This window comes from Fusarium keratoplasticum, chromosome 12 (assembly GCF_025433545.1).
Source record: "Fusarium keratoplasticum isolate Fu6.1 chromosome 12, whole genome shotgun sequence".
Taxonomy (NCBI): domain Eukaryota; kingdom Fungi; phylum Ascomycota; class Sordariomycetes; order Hypocreales; family Nectriaceae; genus Fusarium; species Fusarium keratoplasticum.
The window spans coordinates 1475936-1500801 of NC_070540.1; the positions used below are offsets into that span (position 1 = coordinate 1475936).

The 24866-nt window shown below is 49.2% G+C and overlaps 4 protein-coding genes and 1 pseudogene across 5 annotated transcripts, besides 1 other annotated feature; 1 reads left to right on the forward strand and 4 right to left on the reverse strand.

The window, feature by feature from the left end:
* Positions 1 to 2186: 2186 nt before the first annotated feature.
* On the reverse strand, positions 2187 to 3604 carry NCS57_01410400 (FAD-binding-3 domain-containing protein; the record flags this gene model as incomplete). Its single annotated transcript, XM_053063717.1, has 4 exons — positions 2187 to 2452; positions 2502 to 2816; positions 2864 to 3149; positions 3218 to 3604. 4 exons carry the CDS (start codon positions 3602 to 3604, stop codon positions 2187 to 2189), a joined length of 1254 nt encoding a protein of 417 aa, XP_052907050.1.
* A 512-nt stretch (positions 3605 to 4116) lies between these two features.
* NCS57_01410500 (uncharacterized protein) lies at positions 4117 to 5398 on the reverse strand (the record flags this gene model as incomplete). Its single annotated transcript, XM_053063718.1, has 4 exons — positions 4117 to 4458; positions 4507 to 4809; positions 4863 to 5122; positions 5185 to 5398. 4 exons carry the CDS (start codon positions 5396 to 5398, stop codon positions 4117 to 4119), a joined length of 1119 nt encoding a protein of 372 aa, XP_052907051.1.
* A 1004-nt stretch (positions 5399 to 6402) lies between these two features.
* On the forward strand, positions 6403 to 8190 carry NCS57_01410600 (uncharacterized protein; the record flags this gene model as incomplete). The annotated part of the gene is made up of 6 exons (XM_053063719.1): positions 6403 to 6639; positions 6708 to 6816; positions 6866 to 7413; positions 7469 to 7662; positions 7710 to 7821; positions 7870 to 8190. The coding sequence occupies 6 exons, from the start codon at positions 6403 to 6405 to the stop codon at positions 8188 to 8190; spliced, it is 1521 nt and encodes a 506-aa protein (XP_052907052.1).
* A 2378-nt stretch (positions 8191 to 10568) lies between these two features.
* NCS57_01410700 (HET domain-containing protein) lies at positions 10569 to 12395 on the reverse strand (the record flags this gene model as incomplete). The annotated part of the gene is made up of 1 exon (XM_053063720.1): positions 10569 to 12395. The coding sequence occupies one exon, from the start codon at positions 12393 to 12395 to the stop codon at positions 10569 to 10571; it is 1827 nt and encodes a 608-aa protein (XP_052907053.1).
* An 8677-nt stretch (positions 12396 to 21072) lies between these two features.
* Positions 21073 to 24264, reverse strand: NCS57_01410800 (annotated as a pseudogene). The gene is made up of 3 exons: positions 23837 to 24264; positions 23579 to 23785; positions 21073 to 23530 (listed from the first exon to the last, which is right to left on the reverse strand).
* Positions 21073 to 24264: a sequence feature.
* Positions 24265 to 24866: the final 602 nt, after the last annotated feature.

Here is a 24866-nt window from a genome sequence, read left to right on the forward strand (position 1 = left end):
ACGAGCATCTGAATCTGGAAGACTTTGCAACAAAAAGAAAAGAGGAATTCAAGAGGGGATTTGATGTTTATCTCGGCTTGCTTTCCGAGGTGATCATCGGAATCCTGCCTCACTGGAGGACTTGTGCCTTGGGGTCTTCGGGTGTCTCCTCGGAAAGAGGGCATCGTGCTGTTAATAGGCCTCACTGGCAAGTCGTCAGGACCCAGCTTGCAAAACAGGCACCAACGTGCATCAAACCAGGCGCCTTGACCCTGTGATGTTCCACTGCAATAGTCAGTCAAGAGTAGTATGGGTGTTGATAGGAATTTAGCATGAGACCTCGCAACCTTGAAATGAATCCACGCCGGCTGCTTAGGATAACAACACAAGCGCTCTAGGAGCCCAGCCCCAGTGATGCACAGGTTGAGCCTGGCGCGACATGGACTCCAGTACACTCAGCGATATTCGATAGCTTCCTTAACAGAAGGCTGCTATGGGAGCACCTGTCCTCTGTCCATGACGGATGCTTATCCATCAAGCCTAGCGATCGGTGAATTTTCTCTTTCTAAAATTCCACACCTACTAATGCAACATTCTGGTGTTTCCGAGCCGATGCTGTTCCCCCGGACCCGCCGAATCCACCAAGGCACCTGATCCAGCGCGTCGCGTCTTGATGGAGGGAGGGCGTGATTGGCATCCGATGGAGCAAGATATGAGTGCCGACGGACTTTCAAATCCTGTGGGGAAGGCAATCGATGTCCGAGCGATGTCGAGATGATGCTCCCAGTGCATCACCAAGTCCAATGTCGCGTTGCAATCGTGAGCCCAAGACGCGTCCAAATTCACAATCCCATCCACGGGCGGGCTCGATTCCCCTCTGGCTTATGATTGGCTGCGGATCAGTCCCACTTGATTGCTTTTGATTGGATATTGAAGTAAGGAAAACCGGATATGTTACTCTAATAACAGATAAGCCATCAGAAGGCTTCGCTTTTAGGCTTATCTGTTTAGGCCCTATCCGTTAGCCACTTTTGCGGCTGCTCACTCGTGAACCCTACAAATTCAGTGAGAGAGAATTCCGGCCTGTTTACTGACAACCATATTCACAATTATCCTTTGTAAGAATCATTAAGACATACGATAGAGAATATTCTATTGCTTCTCTTACTGAGACAATCTCGTACTATTTCCTACTGTTCGTGCTGAAACTGCGACCAACATTCAAGTCTACAGGGTAAGTGAAGTCTCTGGCTGCTGGAGCATCCCGGGTGACAGGAAACAAGAAACGATTGGAACCGCGCAGAGTAAATATTTTCGTCCTTGTATTAACAGTACTGTGGTGCGATGTTCAAGCCCGAGCATCTGCTAGTCATGAATATTAAAATCGAGATATGACAAGGTAGGCCTTCAGGAACGGCTCGCCAAAGACAGCATCCTTGGGCGTCAGAAGCACCCAACTTTAGCCGCTCATCCGCGGACTACCTAACGTGGCATTTGTTTGTTTATGGAATTTCGCGGGTTGAAATATTATAGGAGGGTGCATTCTGTTTGGATATTTCGACAACCACCATGGCGCCCCAACGGATGGGAGTGTGCGGCACGTTGTGCCTTTCTTTCCATGACGTGTGGTATATTGTGATACTTAGGACTAGTTTTACCCATCGTGCGTGACAGGCTCTAATCAGACATGGCGGAACTTACGTCTTTCCAGCCAAATTCATGTTGCGTTAAGTCGTGTGATCCATGCCAACGTGCTTTACTAGCCGAGCTTGAAATCCGGACCACGGTGTCTGCCTTTAGCTCGATGATCTTTAAGGACTAGAGAGAAATTCCGACGTACCGTTGCCAGAATGGCAATGTAGTGTTGCACCGTTGAGAGTAGACCTGGGACAAGGTTCAGGCGGGTGTGCTTGGGTGGTCATGGGACCCTTCCGGCAGTTGCTAGATATCACCAACAAAGCGGGAGCAACCGCATATCTGCCGGTAGAACTGCCGGCACTTCTAGAAAAACTACGCCGTATTACCTGTCACATATCTCTACACCCATAGTTACGGAAGAGGGTGTATGGAACCGAACCCCGGCCCCTGATGACCGTGCTGCGCTTTAAACGTCGTGGAACCAACACTGGGTTGATGCGAGAAGATCATGTCCTGAATGGGCATCAAGAGTTAAATGGCGCTGAAGATCTTTAAACTGTCTAAAGTACTTAATAGCCCTCAGGGAGCGCGAGTTGGGGCGCTCTCCTTGTGAGCAGTGGACTTGTGTTGTTGATGCGTCCCCATTCATGTGCATCTAGGCAGGCTTGACGTGAAGCTAACACACCAGGCCGTGTTCTCTTCACAACTGCATCTTCATACTCATTTAATGCCGACCTCAGTTCTTCGGTACCCTTGTTCTCCTTCAGAGCTGGCAGCACCTTCTCTACAAAGTCGGCGACATCAAGGATGACGTGGTTTGCACCCTCACCACGATCTATGCAGGTCAGACATCACAATAGCAAGAATGAGTCGGATAAACTTACACATGGCCATGGCGTGGATGGCGTCTCCCATCAGAACTGCTCGACCGGTCGTACGGAGACCTTGTGGCGGAGGAAAGTCCTGGGGAGCAAGGGGCTTGAGCTCGGCATCTTCAGGAACGCTGAGTGCAAGAGTTCGGAAAGGCTCAGTCCATGTTTCGGCGAGGCGTCTTATGAACTTGTACTTTTCATCATCTGTGGGTGGGATCTCGGTGGGTGCTGGGTCGTCGAGGAAGCCCTCGCGATACGGCCAAGACACGCACATCTGGTAGACGTATGGGTGGAAGACGTCACCATGGTTACCCGGCGTATCGAGCACTATTTGGTCAAAATCACAAGAACCGAATGAGGGTACACGAACTTACGGCTAACGTATACGAAGGAATCATTTGCGGATGAGGTACCCTGCATGAAGAAGGGATCTAGCTCCCGGAGTGACTTGGTCTGCTCAGGCAGTAGATCAAGTTTCGCTCCCAGCATCCGGACGGGAATTTTATGTGTTTCCGCGTTGTCCGGGAAGAGGATATGGCGCACGATGGACTGAGCGCCATCGCAGGCGACGAGAAGCCGTCCCGTGGCCGACTCGCCATCCTCAAACGTAGCGGTAACAGAGTCAGGGCCGTATGACAATAGGGCAATTTGTTTCTCCCACTATACGCAGAGCTAGGGCGTCAAAATGAGGTTATTCTACTACGACAGGGTCGATGGTGGGTAAATACCTCAATCTCGATGTCCGTCGCCAAGATGTTCCGCAGACCCTCCCGAGTGACACGGATGCGGTCCGACTCGGGGGCCTTGGGAGTCGAGGCCTTGAGCTCTCCGGTGCTAATGTCGAAGAAGGGAAAGCTCGAAGAAAGACCCTCGGCGACAGCCGATCGATCAACATAGGCCTCCGGGAGACGGTCGACCAGGTTGCCGGGCAGCAGCGATCTCAGCGCCGGGAGGGACCAGTGCAACGTCAGGCCCCAGCCGGCGCCGCGGGTGGCGAGATCAGCGTCTCGCTCAAAGACGCGGCTGGGGATGCCCTGCTGGCGGAGGTGCTGGGCGAGGAGCAGGCCACTGATGCCGGCTCCGATGATGAGCACGGGCTGTGGTGAGGAAGTCATGGTGTGCTGTTTTTGTGTGGCGAGCTTTGTTTGATCGACATTAATAGATCGGAAACAACTCGAGTTTTTACCATCTGCTCCGCAGGCATTGATCTTGAGGGGGCTCCGCGTGGCTATACATGATTACATGCAGATTCACACCACTCTCGTCAACTCTCAGGCCACTTTGCGGTAGCGAGGCATCTTTCCCTCGGAACCAACACACGGACTTTTTCGCTCCGGCTCAGTGGCATAAGAATAGCTTGCGTGCTTGCTAGTGCCAGTGAAATGTGGGCTACCCGCAGAGGTGGCCTTCAAGGGTCGTGGAATGCAACGTCGAAGTCCCGGAGCAAGGGCCTTCATCCCTGTTTTCAACGGTTTATCTGTTGGTTCTGCCTCTATATTCCTGGCTAGTCCAGTAATTACACGTCGTATATTTATCTAATCGAAACGCTCATGCCTTGGGAAGGAAAAAGGAAACATGGTAGCAACCCCGGCCCGCTGCCCGAATGAGAAGCTGTCACCTGTCATCTCTACGTGTAGGTTGATCCTACGCTGTTGCTGGTGCTGGTATCCTTGCCCGCTCCGCTCGTCCCCATCTCGACAGTGTATGTGACAGACTTCATGATGCCGTTGGACCCCTGCAGGATGTTCTCCTCGCTCCCACTGCGCGATTTATTCGCCGCAGACGTGAACACGGTCGTGTTTCGTCCGTGGCTCATGTCTTTGAGCTTGTATGCGTTGCTGCTCTTGAAGCCGTGATGACTCCGACTCTTTGTGTTGGGTGTGTTGTATTCGTCAGAGTGCTTGGAGCGATACTGGCGAGCCTTCTTGAGAAAGATGGGCGCAAGAAATGGTAGAGATGACACCATGTTCTGGATATGGTCAGTAGAAACACTGCGATGTGTCGTGGTGATGCTTACGCCGACGTTGAATTCGATGGTGCCCCAGAGCACCAACATGGTCGAATTTCCATCATTTGGGTCCGTGATGCGATCGATCTGCGTGTATCGCATGATGCCGCATACCGTGGTGAAGATTCCTAGACCGAAAATGCCAATCAGACCAAGCTTCTTGGAGAGTCGTATCTCCAGCTTCCACAAGACGGGGACCGGTAGCACGGCGACGACAATATCAGCGACGATGGTGACGACTGCGTAGCCTGTGAATGACGGGCCAGGAGCCAGACACGATCCATCCATGTACGGATTCCATGACTTGGCGACCTGTGGCAGTGACGATGAGCCTCATATCTTGGCTGTTGACGTGGCTGACTTACCGGCTTGCATGCAAAGATGAGGACGAGGGTACAAGCAAAGTGCGACAGGAAGACGGCCACGATGGTGAACCACACGATTGCTCTGTACCTGCTGTGGTCTGTACCGTTGAGTAGACGAAGGTAGCTGATCAAGAGGGCTATCTTGAAGAAGCTGATGCCTAGCTGGTAGAATGGTCTTCCAGCATAGTTGATGCGCGTATACGTGACGAGGTCCTTCTTCGGGCGAAGACGAAGAGGAAGTCCCAGACCGTACCTCGTCTCTATGTATTTATATCCATTAGCAGAGTCTAAGCCACAATCCCAAAGGAATCGAGATACATACGCGCAATGCACATGGCGGAGTAGATGATGGAAAACACCATGGACACCAACGACACCCAGTCATCGCTGGCAAGGCCACGGTTCTTGTACCGGATATACAGACGCGATATGACCACTGCGCTGGCAATCACCCCCAGAGCCACGCAGATGGCAATGATCTTGCGCCATTCCGAGACGCGCTCGGCTTCCTCTGTGGCGTGAAGAACCCAGCCCATTGTCGAGTCGAAGAAGGTGGCATACGGTGGTCAAGTAATTTAGAGAGACATGTTGGTTTGGGACATCAATTTAACAAAGACATATTTTTTGAGGTCTCTACTCTAAAGGATTAAGGAGTCGATTAACCCTGACCTGTCAATGGAGCGACTCTGAAGCTCGCCATGGTCCAATATGAGGCGAGAGATTGACCCCCCTACCCATGGCCTTTCTCGGTAGACGAACTCTCTTCTCTCTGTACATCTTCCGTCTTGATATGAGACCCAGAAAAAGAAAAACAACCCCCTTTCCTTCTCGAAGGCGGTCTCGGATCATGCAGAGACTCTCGACCTGGCCACCTTATTCGTTACCGTGCGATACATGATGTGACCGAGGACCCTTTCCGCGCGACAGAACCAACAGACTCGTACTGTAGACATGACCCCCAAGATGCAACGGCTTGCATGTCTCGCGCAGGGACCAGGTCGGATAGAACCAACAGATCTTTGCAGGGGGAGGCAAAAGACGGACCGCATCTGGTCCCATGCGGCAGGGATGCTTGACGAGAATCCCCGGTCCAGGGATGTGTGTCGACGGGCGTTATCACCCCAGTGAGAATCCGGAGGAATATCTAGATTACCAGTAGATGCCCGTTGTGGCAATCACACAATGTAGCATGGGGTATGGAGCAGCATATGCATGAGCTGGGGACCACACTGCCCAGTTCAAGGGTTTCAGGTCGAGTCGAGTGAGTGGCGTTTTCTCTGCTGCAAGCTTGTCTCTGCTTGCCTCTCGTATCGAACTGCTCCTGGACGTTTCCCTTCTCGCTTGTGCCACTTTTTTCTTATTTCTTCGGCCGACGGGTCGTTCGGGCTTAGACTTGTTTCCTCCCACTCTACTTCATTTCCTCCTTTGTACTGGATATATATACTTAATAACCGCTGGTCGTTTATCTCTTTCCCTCTATTTTATGCGCTTCAACATCACAAATTCCTTTGTCTACTCCCCTTTGTCCCACGCGTTAAACATGTCTTCCCTGGAGGATCAGCAGAAGGACGTCTACGTCACCCACTCGTCGCACGGGTCCGAGAGCAGCGCGAGCAATGTCGACGGCGCGTGGAAGTTTCTCGATGACCATCGAGAGGTGGCGGCCAACAGCGAGCCCGTCGATATCGATCACTTGAGGCGCAAGATTGATTGGCACATCGTGCCTCTGATGTTCTGCTGCTACACGATGCAATTCCTCGACAAGGTCATCCTCAATGTCAGTACACGCACACCCCTGTCCATGGTGAGATGTGCATGTGCGTAATCTAATATTGCATTCTGCAGTATTCGGCCGTCATGGGAATGAACAAAGACCTTGGTCTCAAGGGCAACGAGTTCTCCAACGTCGCCACGTTCCTGTTTGTCGGACTCCTGTGCTTCGAGGTCCCCAACAGTGAGTGCCAAGTAACCTCCAAAGAGGACAAGCGATTAACGAGATCAAGTCTACTTTCTGCAGGTTCTTCCCGCTGCCAAGTGGCTTGGCGCCAATGTTATCCTATGGGGCGTCGCTACCGCCTGTGGTGCTGCCGCTCACAACTACACCACGCTCCTCGTGTCGCGAGTCTTCCTGGGTATCTTCGAGGCCACCATCGGTCCTTCCTTGATGCTCATCAGCAGCCAGTGGTACACCAAGTCTGAGCAGGCTCCTCGGTTTTCCTTCTGGTATCTCGGCCTGGGACTGGGCCAGATTATCGGAGGTGCTGTGTCGTTTGGCTTCCAGCACATTGGTCCCGGTGCCTCTCTTGCTGGCTGGCGTATCATGTTTGTGACTCTGGGTTGCATCACTGTGCTCATTGGTCTCTGCACCTTCTTGCTCCTCCCTGACACACCCATGAAGGCTAGGTGGTTGACGCCTGGTGAGAAGGTTGCCCTGCTCAAGCACGTCAGTGTCAACCAGACTGGTATCGAGAACCGCAAGTTCCGTCCTAAGGAGATTGTTGAGGCTCTTTGTGATCCTCAGCTCTACCTCATGCTCGTCTCTGTCGTCTTGGTAAGATGAATGACTGCGGCTGGACCCTCTGCACCTTGCTAACATTTGATTTTAGCTCTCCGTCTCGAGCGGTGTTGTCACCACCTACTCTTCTACTCTGATCCGCAACCTGGGCTACAACCCCAAGAAGGCCGCTCTCATGAACATGCCTTCTGGTGTCGTCAGCATTTTCTTCACCCTTGGTGTCGGAATTGGAATCCGGAAGCAGTCGCACCGCTGGGCATGGATCATTGCCTGCATTATCCCTGCGTTAGTCACTCTGGAGGAATGTCTTATAATCTGCTAACATTTTCTAGTATCATCGGTGGTGCTTTGATGTCCTTCCTCCCTGCCACCAACAAGGCCGGTTGCCTCGCGGGTATCTACCTCGTCAACGCCGTCGTCGCTCCCCTGACCATCTTCTACAACGTAAGTTCTCCTGAGGACCGGACTATCACTCTCACTAACAACCAACAGTGGACTGCTGCCAACTTTGGTGGTGCTACCAAGCGAGCTTTTGCCGCCGCCATCGTCAGCGGTTCATTCTCGCTCGGAAACATCATCGGACCCCAGACATTCCAGGCCAAGGATGCTCCCGACTTCCGCCCTGCCAAGCTCGCAGTCATGGGAACCCAAGCCGGCTGCGCCGTGACCACATTCTCTCTATTCCTGTACTACGTCTGGGCCAACAAGAGACGCGACGACCGCAGCAAGGGTCTGGAGGATTCGTACATGTCCCCCGAGGTCTGGTCGACCATGACCGATAAGGAGAACAAGTTCTTCCGGTACACTTATTAGATTACGCGTATCATAGATAGATCCTAGAATGGACCCTGAATGCAGTTTTACATGCTTGAACGATTAACTCCTGCAGTTTGCATTCGCGTCATTTTGTTCATGCACATGTCAGGCCAGTGTGATATCCTGCACAGGGCAGATTGCGGCTTTTTAAAGAACCCTTGATGTGCCCATTTCGTTTCCACAGTGGGCTTATTGTCAATTTTTCGTATCTCTACCCCGGTCACAGGCTGAATCTGAAATCCTGGTGGGATAACAGAGCTGTGACCATGTTAACAGAGCAAGGATGGTGCTTGTAGCTTGAATGTCGTCTTTGCAAGGTTAGATGAACACCAGAAGGGGGATTTATGTCGCATGCGATCTGATGGTCGAGGGTAGGAGTATCTGTTCCCTGGCGAGGGTGCATGTGTGTAGACTGTGTTAGATGGTTGATATCTTGAGACTTTGGAGTTTGCCTATAGTCACCAAGCCGGCAATCTTAGCGGACACGCTAGCGGTGAGATAGGGAGATCTCCCGCCAAGAATACCGAGTCTATTAGCAATGTGCCGACGGAGAAACTGACGATCAACGCCATGGCTTCACCACCCACAGTCTCGCCACTAACAAACAAAAATCCTCGTCAACAACCCACCAAACAGGCTTCCGAGAAAGCAGTCTAGTTCGGCTGCCCCGAGCGTGATTGACTGCCCCAAGCGTCCCGGGCCGGCTCACCAAACTTGTCGGCCGCAGGATCTACAGGGTCCAGCCCTGATGAGTGGCGTGACACTGGGAACAGGGAACTAGATCCAAACGCCTCCGCTCCTCGCTTGCGCGAATCGCACGTTTTGAGGGGGAGTACCCCAGGATATCGAGCAATGACGCCTTTTACGGTTGAAGGTCTGTTTCCACTTCAAAGGGGGTTCAGGGGAGCGCGGGAGCGAGGCAGGACCCGCAGGAGCTGAAGATTGTCAGACTGTTATCTTGGAACACTCGTATGATGGGGCTTACGGCGATGGAAACATTCATATCAACAAAGGCTGTCTTTAACGTCCGGGGCTGAAAAACAATGACTAGCTGGGGGTGGAGCTGGGCTCATGTCTTGATCTTAGGAACATTGACGACCCCCACTCGGAATCCGGAAAACACTACCCAAAGGACTAGACTAACATCTCAATTTGTGTCCACGGATAAATAGTTGTATGAAACATTTTTGGGATTCAGGTTCGCTCGATGCCATGACCAACAGCACCTGGCTTGCAGGCCCCTTATATCCGTGGTCTACTATAGAGCAGCTGGCCTCTCTCGATTTTGTTTCTCCTTGATGCCTGGGTCGCACCTGAAACTATCGGAAAGGCGTGGACGTAGGCAGGCCCGGTAAGAATCAGAGACTTGAAGATACTCTTGCAGATGTCATGTAAATCACACGTGTAGTCAGGAGCACGGGGCAATTTTCCCCTATGCCCACCTAGTTATGGACTTTGGTCCTTCTCGATCCGCAGAGAAAAAAAAAGAGGTGAGGCTGTTGAAAGATGAAAAGGCTCGACTTATCCAACTTCCCAGTCTGAACAAGCATGGGCTTAGTGAAGTCTATCGAACACGATTTTGATGTGAAAGGTTTGTCAATATTGGCTCCCATGCTATAGAGAAGCACCTGCTATACATCGAATGGTGAGGATGGAGGCAGAGCTGAGGCTGAGATGTGCATGCGTTAGTGATGGAATCCTTGGTTCGCAGTAGGTATGAAGAAACACGATTGGAAAAGCCCTGCTCAATTCTTTGGGTATTTCTGTCTAGCCGGCTTCATTTTGAGTCGCGAGAGGTCAAGGCGACTGTAGATGCTGGGTTGAGGCTCCCAGCTACAAGGCAGTTCAGTTGCCAAGGAAGACATGGACATTTGTTTCAAGACCAAGAAAACATAGCAAGGCTAGGCTGATAGTTAGTTAGGTGACTGGTCTCTTCCATTTAATTCTCCAATTGAGAAAAAACCGGTGCTTACAACGCCAAAAACAACAATACGTCGACGCCATCTCAACGACACTATCACCGAACTTCACAACACCAAAAAGAAAACATCACCACGCCTCAAACGAGGCAGTTAATGCGTAATCTGGGAATCGAACCCAGGGCTCCCCGACGTTGCTCGGATGGCAACGGAGAATTTTACCACTAAACCAATTACGCCGTTGTTGATATGTTGTGATCCATCCCGGTGGTGGATTGTTGGCGGAGGGCTCCGCAAATTCGGTTTAGTTGTACTACCCACTGAGCAGACGAAGTGGAACAGAGACTCTGGCTTCTTCCTGCAGGCTGAAAATAGTTTGGGCAAGCATGAGGGTGCAATGAAATTTGGGTTCCTGAGTAAATGAATCGGTCTATTTTTGTTTCTTTCTCACCCTGTTCAACAAAGGTAGATGATACGTAATCTTTCAAGTCCCTTTCTCATACGGCTCAGAATCTCATCAGAGTGTATCTTCTCCGCCGGCCTTGCTGACAGGTCGATATTCTCTGCCTCGCTTATGACCATGTATCCATTTGCACATGGCCGGAGAACGAAAGGCCATTTTGAGCCCATGAGCATCCAGAGCTCGTCTCCTTCCTGCGCAAAAGATCTGCTTCGAACTGTATGGCCACGAATTGTCACGAAAGCTGCGTCGTAAAAAGCGTTGGCCCATACAGGTAGATGTCGTTCCAGGGTATCTATATGCAGGCCTCGGACTCGTAGAACGACGTTATTGGCGTCAGGAGAGAGCTGGATAACAGATGAACCGATAGCGTCATGCCGGAATTGTTTGTCCTGCCCTGGAAGCTCTGCGAAGTGGCCATCCTCTAAAATCTCAGTTGACGCCCAATCTGGCACCCAAGACGGTAATACGCCCAGCCTTGCCTTGGTCGTTCTGACGGCGAAGGCCAGAATCTCCAGGTCTCTCTCAAATTCGAAAATTTTCTTGGCCGTATGCAAGATAATGGCATCGAGGGTGTTGGACTTGCCATAATTGGTTTCGACATCATATCCAGGGTGCGCCAGTCCTAAGAAAGCAAAGACTCGGTCTCTGGGATCAGAGCTTCTGCAGTGTCGAGACCCAGCTAGGACCTTCTTAAGGTCCTCATCACCCCTCCAAGTCGTTTTACTGTTTAGTAGCAGCTCTATAGCCTTAAGCGAGTCGGAGGCATGCATGTTTCTCTTGTACACCTCTATCAGGCGATCTCTATCGCCCTTCGTCGCTCTAGCCCTATATCTCGTCGCCAGATGGTAGAAGTAGTCGTCTATTCGAAAGTCCTGCAAGACTTGGCAGAGGAGTAAGAGGAAGGAAGTGCGCGAGGACAAAATAGTGCTGTCGTGGTACATGAAGATGGCCTTGGGTGAGCATATGAACTCTTGATGTATCCAGGCGCGTCTCCACCAAGGACACTGAACGAAATCATAGAAAGAAGCCCAACCTTCCATGAAAGCGGGACTTGAAAGATTTTCTTGTAAGATGTGCTGGACGATGTTGCGCGGGGATCGGAATGCGCTTGATATGTCGAACAACACCTTGTGCTTGGCGCCACCCCGTCGATACGCTTCATAGGCCTCGTCAAATTCTTTCAGCCAGTCCAGTCCGTTTGGGCCAGTCCCACCTGTATCGGCCGTTGAAAGCGATATGAAGGTTCCTCGGGAGTTGGTGTAAATATCCCGCATGAAGCCGACCTGGTGAGACCGTTCAGCGTCATTGTGCTGATTGATGCAAATTTGATCGATCCAGAGGATGCATTCTCCTCCCGGATTCCAAATTGCTAGAGTCTTCTCTAGGGCGTGATATAGGTTGGAAAATACATTGAACTGGACACCTTCTAAGAGGATAGGTTTCGTTTTCAACGGGTCGCCTGCACAATAAGATAGAGTGTGATACCTTCCACTCGCTTCTTGAAGGCTTGACTGCGGGAGGAACTCGCACTGGATCAAGTTGCAGTGACAGTCTTTGAAGACACGAACCAGCCTGATATCTTGCGCTGTGTGATCCAAGTCGCTGTAGGAGTACGATCGACGGAAAGAATCGTTCTCAGGAGTTGCAAATATTCCTTGAGTTGGCGGTGGGCTGCGGCTCGGTTTTTCAACTCTCGTCCGTTCGATGTCTTCAGCAAGCAACCGCTGGAGGGCTCTCCGTAAGCGAGGGGGTCTTCTGGCACGAGGAGCCTCGCCGGAATCCCCCTCTGGAGCAAGCGAAATCACCCTCTGATCTAACATGACGGTAGATGCAGAATCTTGAGTTTTCTGAGCTCGATGAGCAGGAAGAGTGCGTATTAAATGGCGAAAGTCTTTTAGGCTGCAAGCTTGGAGAGCGTGACCCGACAGCCACATCATGCCTGCACATTTTGCTATCAGTGGGCAGGTGAGCAGTGGTAGAATGTACGAGTCGCAAGGCAGAGAGGGGGGCTTAGCAACTGCTACCAGTACTTCCACTAAGCTGGGGGTGGTTCGCCTACAGTTCGCCATTTTTGAACGAGGGGCAGGCAAACCATCACGGTTGAAAAACAATGATTACTTTGGGACTAGCTAGACTAATACCAACATACTCGGAGACGAAACTCAAGCACACCAAAATCCATTTCCGTTTCCAGAGCTGAGCTCCTGCCGCTCTAAGCTGAGTTGGTGCTGAGCTCGGGCTGAGGAGGCCTGAGTTGAGCTTGGGGTGGGCTGAGCTTGGGCTGAGCTTGGGCTGAGGTGCCTGCACGAGCCCACTTTTGGGATCGCATGCCCCTGTAAGGCCCCAGATCTGGGACAACGCCCTGTTTTTGGCCCCGGTTAGATTTGCCCGCATCAGGAATCCGGGCCCCTTGAACCCAAACTTGCGAGACTCGGGCAACATGATCCTAGTTGCTGTTGGGTTTAGTCTCAGCCTCTAAGGCATCCAATGACTTCTCTACCAACATAGTCAGTCGGTCAGGGTAAGATCGCATGGACGGGGCCATAGGTTTCATCTGGCCTCTAAATATCCCATTCAATACTTGTTGCCATGCAGCAAACGCTCCTCGCATACCCTAAGATACTACTATGGAGGCAGTCGCACTAACTCTAGTGTCGAGCCGTGGGATTGTGAGAAAAATTTTACGATTCATGGGTCATCCCGTCCTCTGGTAGAATGACTAGCACTGCCTTGTGTTTCATATGTCCTCTCTTGTGCCTTCTTGCCTGGCTCCTACATAGGAATGAGATCCTAGGGCTTTTGACGGGCCCTGGGAATATAAACGAGAGTGGCCTTAGGTTTCAGGGCTGACTTGCCAAGTTGAGGAGGAGGGATCGTCGCTCAACTGCCTGTCAATAGCTTAGTCTTAGAGGCAGTCGCATCAATGGCGGAATCGTATGATATTGTTCCTCAGATAGGAACGTTACAGCGACCGCGGCCACATCATAGTCATTCTAGGCTGCCGAGATCAACCGGAAGGAAAGATACCGACCTAACTATTCCTTAAGGAGTAAGCTTAATGTCAAAGGTTTTAAGACAATCACGGAGAGGAGGTATGAGATGGAAACATTAGTGGCTAGTTAAGACGGTAGAGTTTGTAGCCTTGTGGGCGAGGTTATAATAGGATCCTAGTAGCTGAGGAGAAGGGCGAGAAGTTTCTGGGTAAAGGATCATTCTTGTCGTACACTGGCATTGCTCACCATGCATGAAAGCCTTGCCATGTTACATGGATGCAAGGTGTCTATCCTTATCCTCGGCTTGACCGAAAGTTCCACGCAGTTGGCAGAAGGACTATGGTGCTTCGGGCTTTCCGGTTGGCTGTACTCAAAGCTCTCATGATGGTGTGTACCATTGCCCCTGACTACTAGGAGCATTCCTTCTGGGTCCTGAGGCTTGCTAAGTTGGGGGCTTTCTGTTGGTAACCCCTTGTTACTAATTTCATGTAAGTATTCCCCTGACTAGCCGAATAACTAAGATCTATCAAAAGCATCGCCACGTGTCTCTGTCAATGCTCATTCCCCTTCCACCTGCCTTGGCAGGCCCCCCTCCAGGCCGATGCCGTCAGCCCCTTGGGGCGAGGGTGAATATGCTCGATTAGCCCAACGTCCTACACCTTTGTGGCTGAGGTCGGGCCTGGCAAGGTCACTACGCCCTCAATAGCAACATGCCGATGAATCCCCTGGAAACCTGTGCAACCACCATGATAGGCTTAGTTCGGCTTCTCAGAGAACTCTGCCTTGCCAGTGGCAAGGATTTAATCCCTGGCAATGCACAAGATGAGACAATGAGGATCATATGTGCAAGCGAAGCTGCACTGGTGTGACCCGGCAGTTCAATGATTCGTGCAAATCCTCAAGTCAACGCCAAAAGGCCTCCAGAGCCTTGCGAGAAGATGCCGAGTCCCGACACTAGAGAATATAAGAATGGATTTATATACAGCCTCATCCACCTGAGAGACAACTAGGCTTTTGCATCCTCGTTAGTGCCTCTCCTCCTTCCTCCTTTTTGATAGAGCTCATAGTCTCTGGGCCTATAACTTCCCCCGCAGTAGAATTAGCCCTATTCATTATTTATTACACCTATTTATTTTACTCCTTTGATTTATTCCTATATATGCCATTATGGTATCGATTGACTCTGTCTCGGAGACGCAAGGTGAAAATCCACCCCGGATAGTGTCAGATATTTAGCTATCTAATCCTACTTTATCACGCTCCCAAAAATGAACACTACGTACAAAAGAGTCGAAAGAGAAACCAGGAAAAGCAAGATTGTCTGGGATGCGTTAGGCGAGGTTAAGCACCGAGGCCCGAAAGAAGGGCGAGGGTAATAAGAGATGCATTGAGAATCTACCGGATGAGCACTCGTAGGCGATTACCTATGATGCAGCTAAGAAGGAGCGACACGATTATGGTATAATTGAGGTCGGTTTTCCTAATACTACTTATGACCTAATAACCGAGTCTCGTTTTGAACTCGCTCAATGAATGGGGCTAGATAACGAAGTGGATGACGATGTCACTGACGAAGGTGACGACGACCTGCTAGATATTTTGGGATTGTTAAAACGCGTTACGGCCTCTAAGAAACGCAAAACACGTCATAAAACCGTTGATATGACCAAGGAGGCGCTCACTCTAGAGCCAGACGGCGATAGCAACTACCCTATAAAACGTTCGCGAGGAGAGCTACTATCGACGGAAGAAGTGCAATGGACGGCGACGGCTGATGAAGTCTTAAAGTAACTATAACCGAAAGGTTAATGCCTGAAAGATAGCGTCCTATAGTTCATTATGGAAGTCTTATTTGCCATCTTCTGGCCGCACCGTGGGGATAATAAGTCTGCTCGCGTGACATACCCACTCTGGTTCAATATAGACGAAGAGACGCTGCTATAGGAGCTCCGAGGCTTTGAGAATTATAATATTGTTTTCTTTCTAATTCACCATAAAGAAATTGGGCACTGGACGATGGGTGTGTTGCATATTACGAAGCGTACGATTTACTGCGATTTCTATGATTTCTTGCCTATTCCGGTGACCGCCGCAAAGGTCAAAGAGCGTCTTAAAGCCTGGATAGGAGAAAGCGGTTTATCCCGTGATATTTCTTTTGAAAACAAGGTTAGCTCTTAGTATCATTTTATAATTTACTAAACTCAATCGAAATAGATATACGCGAAGCAGAATGACGGGGTTAGTTGCGGCATTTTCGTATTGACGAATCTCAGGCGTCTATTCAGGGGCGAGCCTATCGACCTATCGATATGCCTAGTTAATGCTAGGGCCTAACTGCTAAGGGATATCCTCGAATATGATGCGTTGTTACTCTATTTGCTATTACTAAGTCATTTAGTGCTCTTGAGTGATATATAAGCCCTTTCGAAAAGAGAAGCATAGAGCTAGGATATGTCTTAGGCTGATATCCTAGGTGTAGAAAATCTTCTAGGGTGGCTATTAGATGAAGATGGCGTGGAGCTCATTCCGTCTGCCCTCGCTAAGTTTATTATGAAAGCTATGTCCTTCGGAAACTTTAATGAACTTTAGGGATGCCTTTCGATAGAGGAGAATCGTATTAAGAAGGCATGCCTCGATCTCTAGTAAGTTAAGATGGCATATGAAGACGCAGTCGTGAAAGCCAACTTAATAAGATAGATATATAACAGCGATATTAGGTTTATGGAGCATGATGTGGTAAGTTCCGGGACTGGTTCGGACGGGGCGTAGCTCTCTAGCTAGTCACTTAAGGCAAGAATCGCCAGTTTATATGATGAGTACTTACATATGATCTAGACGAAGGCAAACAAGGAAGCTCTGGATAAGCTATCCCGCCACAAGCTGCTAGAAGTGGAGATTACTGAGCTGAGAGCCCGTGAATTAGGCGAAGAAGTGGCTATGAAATTAAGGGAAGCAGAGGAAGCTAAGAAGTATATTTCTTTTTTGCGATACTATGTACCAATAATGGAACTATGGCTCGAGCTTGAAAATAGAGATTACTTAGAGTATATCGGGGATAGGAATTAATGGTGAAGGGATTCAAATAAGGTATAAACTATAGGCAGTAGGCGAACTAAGACTAAAGGCAAGACTATAGCATCTTAATATACTTTAAACTATATCCTCATAGATACATATAGATTCCCGGTAGATAGAAAAGGCTCGATTATATACCATATATCTAATTTTATTAATTAAGTATATATCTAGACATAATTGCTAATTTGCTTTAGACCCTTATGTGCTGGAGGGACTACGATATAGCTCGCATATAACCTTTCAACTCTCTCGATCTAGCTTCCAGTGCCGATAAACTGCCACACCCTATATCCTCCCCAGAGCTGCACCGAAAACTTCCAGAGTCTCTTAATAAAGAATCACTCACTGCCCTAGAAGAAAAGGTATAGGGTCCCTCTTCCGCTATGTAGAAGTGTATATAATCGTGCGAGGAGCCTTGATTGGGTGTTTATATTGTATGCGGATGAACAGTCTTGCGAGGATTTCTGTCTTATTAATTCCTGATTGCTATTAGAGAGCGAAGAGATATTTCTCCCTGGAGGACTACTAGACTTAGAAATCGCAAAGGTTGCTTAGCCGCTACTCTAAGAACTAAGGACTCTCTATAACGCGAGGGTATTATCCGGCGAACATAGGGCTTAGAGATATCTATAAGTTTAACTATATAGTTATATAGAAGTTACTATAAAGAGACTAGTTTACTTGGCATAAAGTTATCGCTCTCCTAGAACTAAGTTCCTAATAATAATATTAAACTGGGGATTAGTAAACTCGATACAAGAAATAGAGATATACGCAATATTTTTAAAGATAGCCAAGGGGGTGCTATCCCTTAGATCCTTAACAACTATTTCATTCGCCCTGTATTCTTATTATTATAGGCTCGACCTTTTCTATTTAATTTTAATACTCTCCTTGCCCTATCTATGCATCCCTAATTACTTGATTTTATCTCTATATTAAGTATCTCTTTTAAATCTTCTAGGATATCTTTAGAATTATATCTAAACTCCGACGGAATCTTAATTATAATATTATTAGAGTTATTAACTATGGCGTATTTTAAATCCTAACGTATATGATAAGTGAGCCGGTCAGACAAGTAAACCGGTCAAAAATCCCTCAACCTACATCATTACCATTTGATCAATTAATTCTCAACCACCTAAGATGTCTCAATCAAATAACGAAGCTAGAATCCTTCTAGCCCTCCAAGCCTATCAAAATTAACTAAAACTTAGCCTCCGACGCGCTGCAAGGATCTATAAAGTTCGCTATAGTACACTCTATGACCGATATACTAGTATCCAAGCCCGAGCTGATACTATCCCTAAATCACGCAAGCTATTAAATCTAGAAGAATAGATCCTTATTTACTTTATTCTCGACCTAGATTCGCGAGGATTTCCCCCCCGGCTTCGTGGTGTTAAAGAAATGGCTAATTAATTGCTTGCCGACCGCGATATATCACTAGTTAGCGTGCGCTAGGCTTATAACTTTATTAAGCGATACCTAGAGCTTAAGATGCGTTTTTTTCGGAAATATGACTACTAGAGAGCTAAGTGCGAAGATCTAATAGTTATCTATAACTAGTTTCGCCTCGTAGGGAATATAATCTCGAAGTATGGCATCTGATTAGATAATTTGTTGGAGAAACAGAACACACCACACCACACAGCCAGATCTTCGCGAATTCCTTTCGTGACCTTTCAAAAGAGGGATCTCACACACTGTCTCGTGATCTCAATAACATAGAAAATAGTAAGGGCAAATGATTAATTGATAGCAATAATGATTACGCCGAGGAAGAAAGCCTGAAGCTCCCCTTTCTCGTCATGATCGATGAAGATGATGATGATGATCAGAGGCCGCGGCCTCTGACCTTTTTCTACGTACAAGAAATTGCCCAACGGCCCAAAACGGCTTAGCACTCATTTTCCCCAACTCAGTAACCTCCTAGGTAATTAGGTAATTATAATAACCTAAAATAACTAGATTAATAATAATATTAGTCTTAAGTAGCTTAAATACTTTAATTAATATATAACTAATTAATTAATTAATTCTTATTATCTCTTAATCCTTAATAGCTATAAAAATTACTACTTTATTAAATTCGAGAGATATTATAAGGAGAAGAAGATTATCTAGCTTTATATATTACCTTATTCCTCTTATCTACTCTAGCCCCTTAATATTAGGTACTTTAGTATACTAAAGTAAGCTTATAGTTAAGAAATAGAGCGATTAATTAGATACTCTATAACCTATATTTTAAAGACCAAGTTCTTTCTAGCCTTTTATATAGTATATAAGGCTACTATAACGGAAAGAAATATTAAGGGGGCTTTTAAAGGTATTAGCCTTATTCCCCTTAACCTAGAAGCTATAGTCTTAAAGCTTAATATATAGCTACGGACGCTAACGCCGGTTAAGGAGGTAGCTAAATTATTAACCCCTTGGGCTTCAAAGACCCCAAAGACTATGCTTAAGGCCTAATCTTAGTCTAAATACCTTAAAAGACAGATTAAAAGGCACCAAAGTAGCTCTCTAGAGTTAATTCTTAAAGTATTAAAGTCTCTTGCGAAGGGAATAAAGGCAGTTATGCATAAGATAGCTCTCGTGAGGGCAAAGGTCTAAGACCTTTGATAGGCAAATAAGATACTAAGCCGGCGCCGGAGGGCAAAAAGGACTAGACTATAGAAAAGAGGAGTAATGACGGTAGAGGAAGGAAGGCAAGTAATTAATTAAATAGATATAGATGCGTAGGTAGTGGCCGAATTATCGAGGAGTAGTAGTCGAGGAAGGTCGGTCGGACCGGGCGTTCGGCGGTATGGTATATGCGGCAAGCCCAGGTATAATGCAAGGACCTGTCAGGTAGTAATTAAGATATCTAGGGAAGAATATAGTAAGTAGTTTTAATTAATTAGATAGTTTATGGTGTTTTTATTGTGATTCCTATAGAGGAGGTTAAAAAAAGTGCGGCGCTTGCTTGACTGCGGCGCTTGCTTATTAAGTACGTTAGGTAATTTTCTCTTAAGAGTAACCGATCAAGGAGATTATATCTAACTGGGCGAGCGTATCGATATGACGTACGGGCCCTTGCGCGTCAGAGAAGTCATTGATAGCGAAATGAAATAGCGAAAGGGGCGTGCTGTTATATCGGGTAAGAATTAGCTAGGGGTCTCGCGGGATATAGCTGATAAGAAGAATAGTGTGTGCAGATGACGAAATCAGCGATGCGATCCGAAATCTCGTCTAAGGCATGCCGGACGATATGATCTCGTTGAAAGAACTCGATTTCCACCCCGTGGTAGCACTAAGAGCATATCCCACGGTAGCATAAGAAACGGTTGTTCTAAGGGTTTAGGTAGCCATAACTGGGGTTCATTGGGATTATCCCCTTGCCTATTTGCCTTGCTATCTTCTAAAAAAGACTATTTTTAGTACTTAGGATAGATTACGAGCATTCTAGTATGATAGGATTCTGTTTGTTGAAATTTTTGCACATGGCGGTATAAAGACGGAGCTCCTAAGTTACTAGGTCTAAGTGATTAGCCTACCCTAGATCGTAACGGATGGTCCATCGTCAAATTAACCTTAGTACCCTTGAGTTGCTATTTCCATGGCTTTACTATCACCACCCTGATCACAGGCCTGCCTTACGACTCCTGTTTGTCAGCCGCTCCTGGTCAGCCCGCTGGCGGACAATAGGTTCGGTGCGATACGCCTTTTATGCGCATAATACGTTGGATATTATAGCCTATAGGATATATCCCTGCGTCATATAATTAGATTATGGATAATAGAAAGGACATAGCGCCGATGGAATTAGCCTAACAAAGATATAGCTAGGAAAGCAGGATGTTACCAATTACCTAGCTACTTGAAGCATATCGATACTGTTTCCGCCTTAAAGTCCCTCGATAAAGCCCACCTTCTTGCGAAGCCCGCGGTTTCCCCAAACCCAGCCCATGTACCAGACTCATCGAGGGAGGACCCCAAAGAACACTAAGGAGTAGCTTCGGAACCTGACTCCGATAAACTGATTAGCTCCTCACCACCTGCCCGTAGCCGGCTCTCATCCTAGCAATGCTTCACCGAGGAGCAGGCCCTGCCCTCCTGCCCCTGCAAGCAGCATCGGAGGAGAAATTGGCATAGTAGGGGGCCTGTCTAGAGAAAATCTATACAGGTATACATACACACTATCAGGAGCATAAGTAACTTCCTCTTAGAGCGAATAAGAAATGCTGGCGGACCCATAAAATGCGTAAAAATCAGCAATTACACATAATATATACGCATGGCAGATTGGGGTACAGAACGGGGACCACAATGGGTAGAAACGACGAAGGCCGCCGCCGCGGTCTGGCGATGGGCTCACTGATAAAGCACTCTGAAGCTTGGGGGCATATATCGAATGAAGAAACTAGTATAGGAAACGGCTTTAACTACTGGAGGCATCTTCCACCGCGAGACGACTAGCTTGCCATGACTGCAGGAGTGCAACTGATGACTGAGTGTCCGGATGGGTGTGACCCAACCTCTTTTGTTTCAGATGAACGCAGTCTTGCATAAGAACAAGAGCATCTTCTTGTCGGCCTTGACTGTGCCAAGTGAACGCCAGGTTGTTCATGCTGGTTAGCGTATCGGGATGGTTGGCCCCGAGCTTTACCTTGCTCGTCTCCATCACCTCCACCTCTAGCTTCTCTGCCTCCTCCCACCGGCCCTGGTTCCTATATGTTGATGCCAGGTTGGCCATACTAGTCAGCGTTGAGGGATGGTCGACCCCAAGCTTCACCTTGCTCGTCTCTATCACCTCCACAAGTAGCTTCTCTGCCTCCTCCCACCGGCCCTGGTTCCAAAACGTCGACGCTAGGTTGGCCATGCTGGTTAGCGTCGAGGGATGGTTGGCCCCAAGCTTCACCTTGCTCGTCTCTATTACCTCCACGTCTAGCTTCTCTGCCTCCTCCCACCGGCCCTGGTTCCAAAACGTCGACGCTAGGTTGGCCATGCTGGTTAGCGTATCGGGATGGTCGGCCCCAAGCTTCGACTTCCTTATCTCTATTACCTCCATAAATAGTTTCTCTGTCTCCTCCCACCGGCCCTGGTTAGAAAACGTTAACGCTAGGTTGGCCATGCTGGTTAGTGTATCGGGATGGTCGACCCCAAGCTTCGACTTCCTTATCTCCATCACCTCCACAAACAGCTTCTGCGCCTCCTCCCACCGGCCCTGGTTCCAAAACGTCAACGCCAGGTTGGCCATGCTGGTCAGCGTATTGGGATGGTTGGCCCCAAGCTTCGCCTTCCTCGCCTCTATCACCTCTACCTCTAGCTTCTCTGCCTCCTCCCACCGGCCTTGGTTCCTATATGTTGACGCCAGGTTGGCCATGCTGGTCAGCGTATTGGGATGGTTGGCCCCAAGCTTCGCCTTCCTCGCCTCCATCACCTTTACTTCTAGCTTCTCTGCCTCCTCCCACCGGCCTTGGTTCCTATACGTCGACGCTAGGTTGGCCATACTGGTCAACGTGTCGGGATGGTCGGCCCCAAGCTTCGCCTTGCTCGTCTCCATCACCTCTACCTCTAGCTTCTCTGCCTCCTCCCACCGGCCTTGGTTCCTGTATGTCGACGCCAGGTTTGCTATGCTGGTCAGCGTCGAGGGATGGTCGAGTCCCAGGATACCATTTTTTGCCTGAATAGCTTTCTTTACCAGTATTTCTGCCCGCGAGTATTCACCTATCATCAGCATGTACCAAGATACATTTGTCAGTATTTCAGCCCAATTCGCGATAACACTCTTCTCCCTCGGCTTTCTCCCCAGTAAGGGTTCAATGTGGGGAAGAAGGCTTTGACAGGCAGCCCACGTCTCGAACGCGCCGGATGGGAAATGGTCTGCTGCTAGCTTCATGAACAGCCGACTCCATCGTGCCGGGTCCCCAAATTCCGAAGTCCACGAGCGAGTGCAAAACTGGACCAGCGAGTGCATCTCACATAGCCCCACAGTCGAAAGAGTAACGAGGGAGTAGCCTCGCAGCACGTCTATGTCGTTCTCAAAGTCTCTTCGTTCGCTTTCCTCGTCGCTTTCCTCGTCCGGGGTATTGTTGTCGTCGTTGTAGCTGTGAAGCATGATCTCGGGTATGTTCTGAGCCTGGAATTGGCTCATCAGAGATAGAAGATTGGCAGCGCGCGGTTGCTCCCGCCTGATCTGCTCAAACGTCACCTGCCACGTCACCACCACAGAGTTGGAAACCCCATCGTGCCGGCCGAGATCTCCCTTGTCGCTGCGAAGAAGGCTATCTTTTCGCTTTTCACTTCTGCGGAATTCATTCAGATACGACTCGGTAGTCACTCGTGGGCTGCGCCGATTGATGTATGCTGCTGCCTGGTTCACCGCTAGCGGGATGCAGTCAAGTGTGCGGACAAGATCCATTGCGGCGGCTTCGTCTGTCTTATCTTCCAGTCTCCTCTGTAACAGTTCAAACGCCTGCTCCTCTCTCATAACAGGGATTCGCAGCGTTGCTCGGCTACTGCCGACTAGCTGTTCTGCTGCGTCAAGGCTGCGCGACGTCACGAAAATCTTGCCCTTGGTCGATTTGGGCAAATACGATGCAAGCGGGTCTTGCGAGACGTCATCGTGTCCCTTGTCGGAGAAGAACAGGCCGATGTCATCGGCATTGTCGACGACCATCAACCACGGGCTGATGTCATCCCTCTGAAGCCAGTCACGCACGAGTGCCAGCACGTCGACCTCTGGCTCGTGCCGACGAGGCAACGCGAGAATATCTGCAAGAGCGCGGAACGACTCCTCAAATGTCGCCTTGCTGCTGCCATGCACCCAGAATACGCTGGTGCCGGGCTCGTCCGCATGGACATGGTGTGCGAACTGGATGGCCAGCTGGGATTTTCTGCTACTCCGTTAGTGCCAACCTGGAGAAGTAGCGGGTATGCACTACCCAAAGCCGCCCATGCCGACCAAGGCCATTCGCCGGCCGGGTTGGCTGTATTGATCTTGCATCCATTTCTCGATCGTAGGACGGTGGACAAAGTCTGGGTCGGGAGTGAACGGCACCATGAGATGGGGCTTTCGGGAAATCGAGGCATCCTCGGTCGATTGGAGCCCTAGTTGTTTGACCCCCTCCTGAATATCGATGAGTACGGCCCTGGCAGTATGTTAGTCTCGGCAGCGACGGGGGATCTGTCAGTGCGCGCACGTCTGATCAATCTGGAGTCCGGACAGGATGGTCTTCTCGTGACGTCCAAGACTAGCAAGAAGTTGGTCGATCTCTTTGCTGTTGAATGGCCATTTGAGTGCTCGAAAGCCAAAGCGACGCATCCTGGGGCGTGCGGCATTTGGGCCTAGCTTTTTCTCCAGTCGCTCAAGGTCGGCGATGCAGTTCCGGAATGAACCGACAAGCTCCTGGGATGTCAAGAGCGACTGGCCCTTGGTCCCTTCTACTAGGCGCTGTGCAGCCCGCAGAGTAATTTCTAGGTGTTCGACCTGGGTGCGGAGACGCTCGATATCTGCTCGGGCGCTGGAGACCTCCTTGGAATACTGGAGGCACAGCGTCGCGACCTTGGCAGAGAGGTCAACGACAGCGATGATGTTGGCGGCGACTCCGAGTCCTTCCATGATGGTTCCGGCTTGGACTTGTCACATTCAATGACTGATGGAGTGGAATGATGTGGATGAGGGGAAAGTTGGAATACTCCTCATTTCTGTGTCAGGCTGCAATCTGCATGGCGGGAGGGGAGGCGCAGCTGAGCCCTCGTCGACCGTCATTGGCCGGCGATGATGGCGATAGCGACTGGCTGGTCCTCGACCAACAGCTTGAGGACCATGATGCAGATTTCCTCATTGAGGAGAGCGTCAAGAGAGGGATTGCCGCCATTGTAGTCCAAACATTGGCCGACAAGCTGTATGGTGGTTGCGGGAAATTTGTGTTCTACCTCCCTACCCTTCTACTATCCATGATGTTGTAGGTCACGTGAGTGCCACGAGAAATATGACTCTGGAAGCAGCGATCAGACCGAAATATCGAAATAAATGTCTATGAAGTAATTTATGAAGCATTCCACGATTGAAAAGCCAATACTAGACGATTGACAGCCTAGGAGATGAAATCAATGCGTGGTGTGTCCCGACAAGTACTCGGGAGACCCACCGAGGTACTGGTGTAGCGAGCCCGCACTGGGAACAGTCGGCTGTGCTCGTCGCTATCCTCTATGAACCTGCTGGTACTT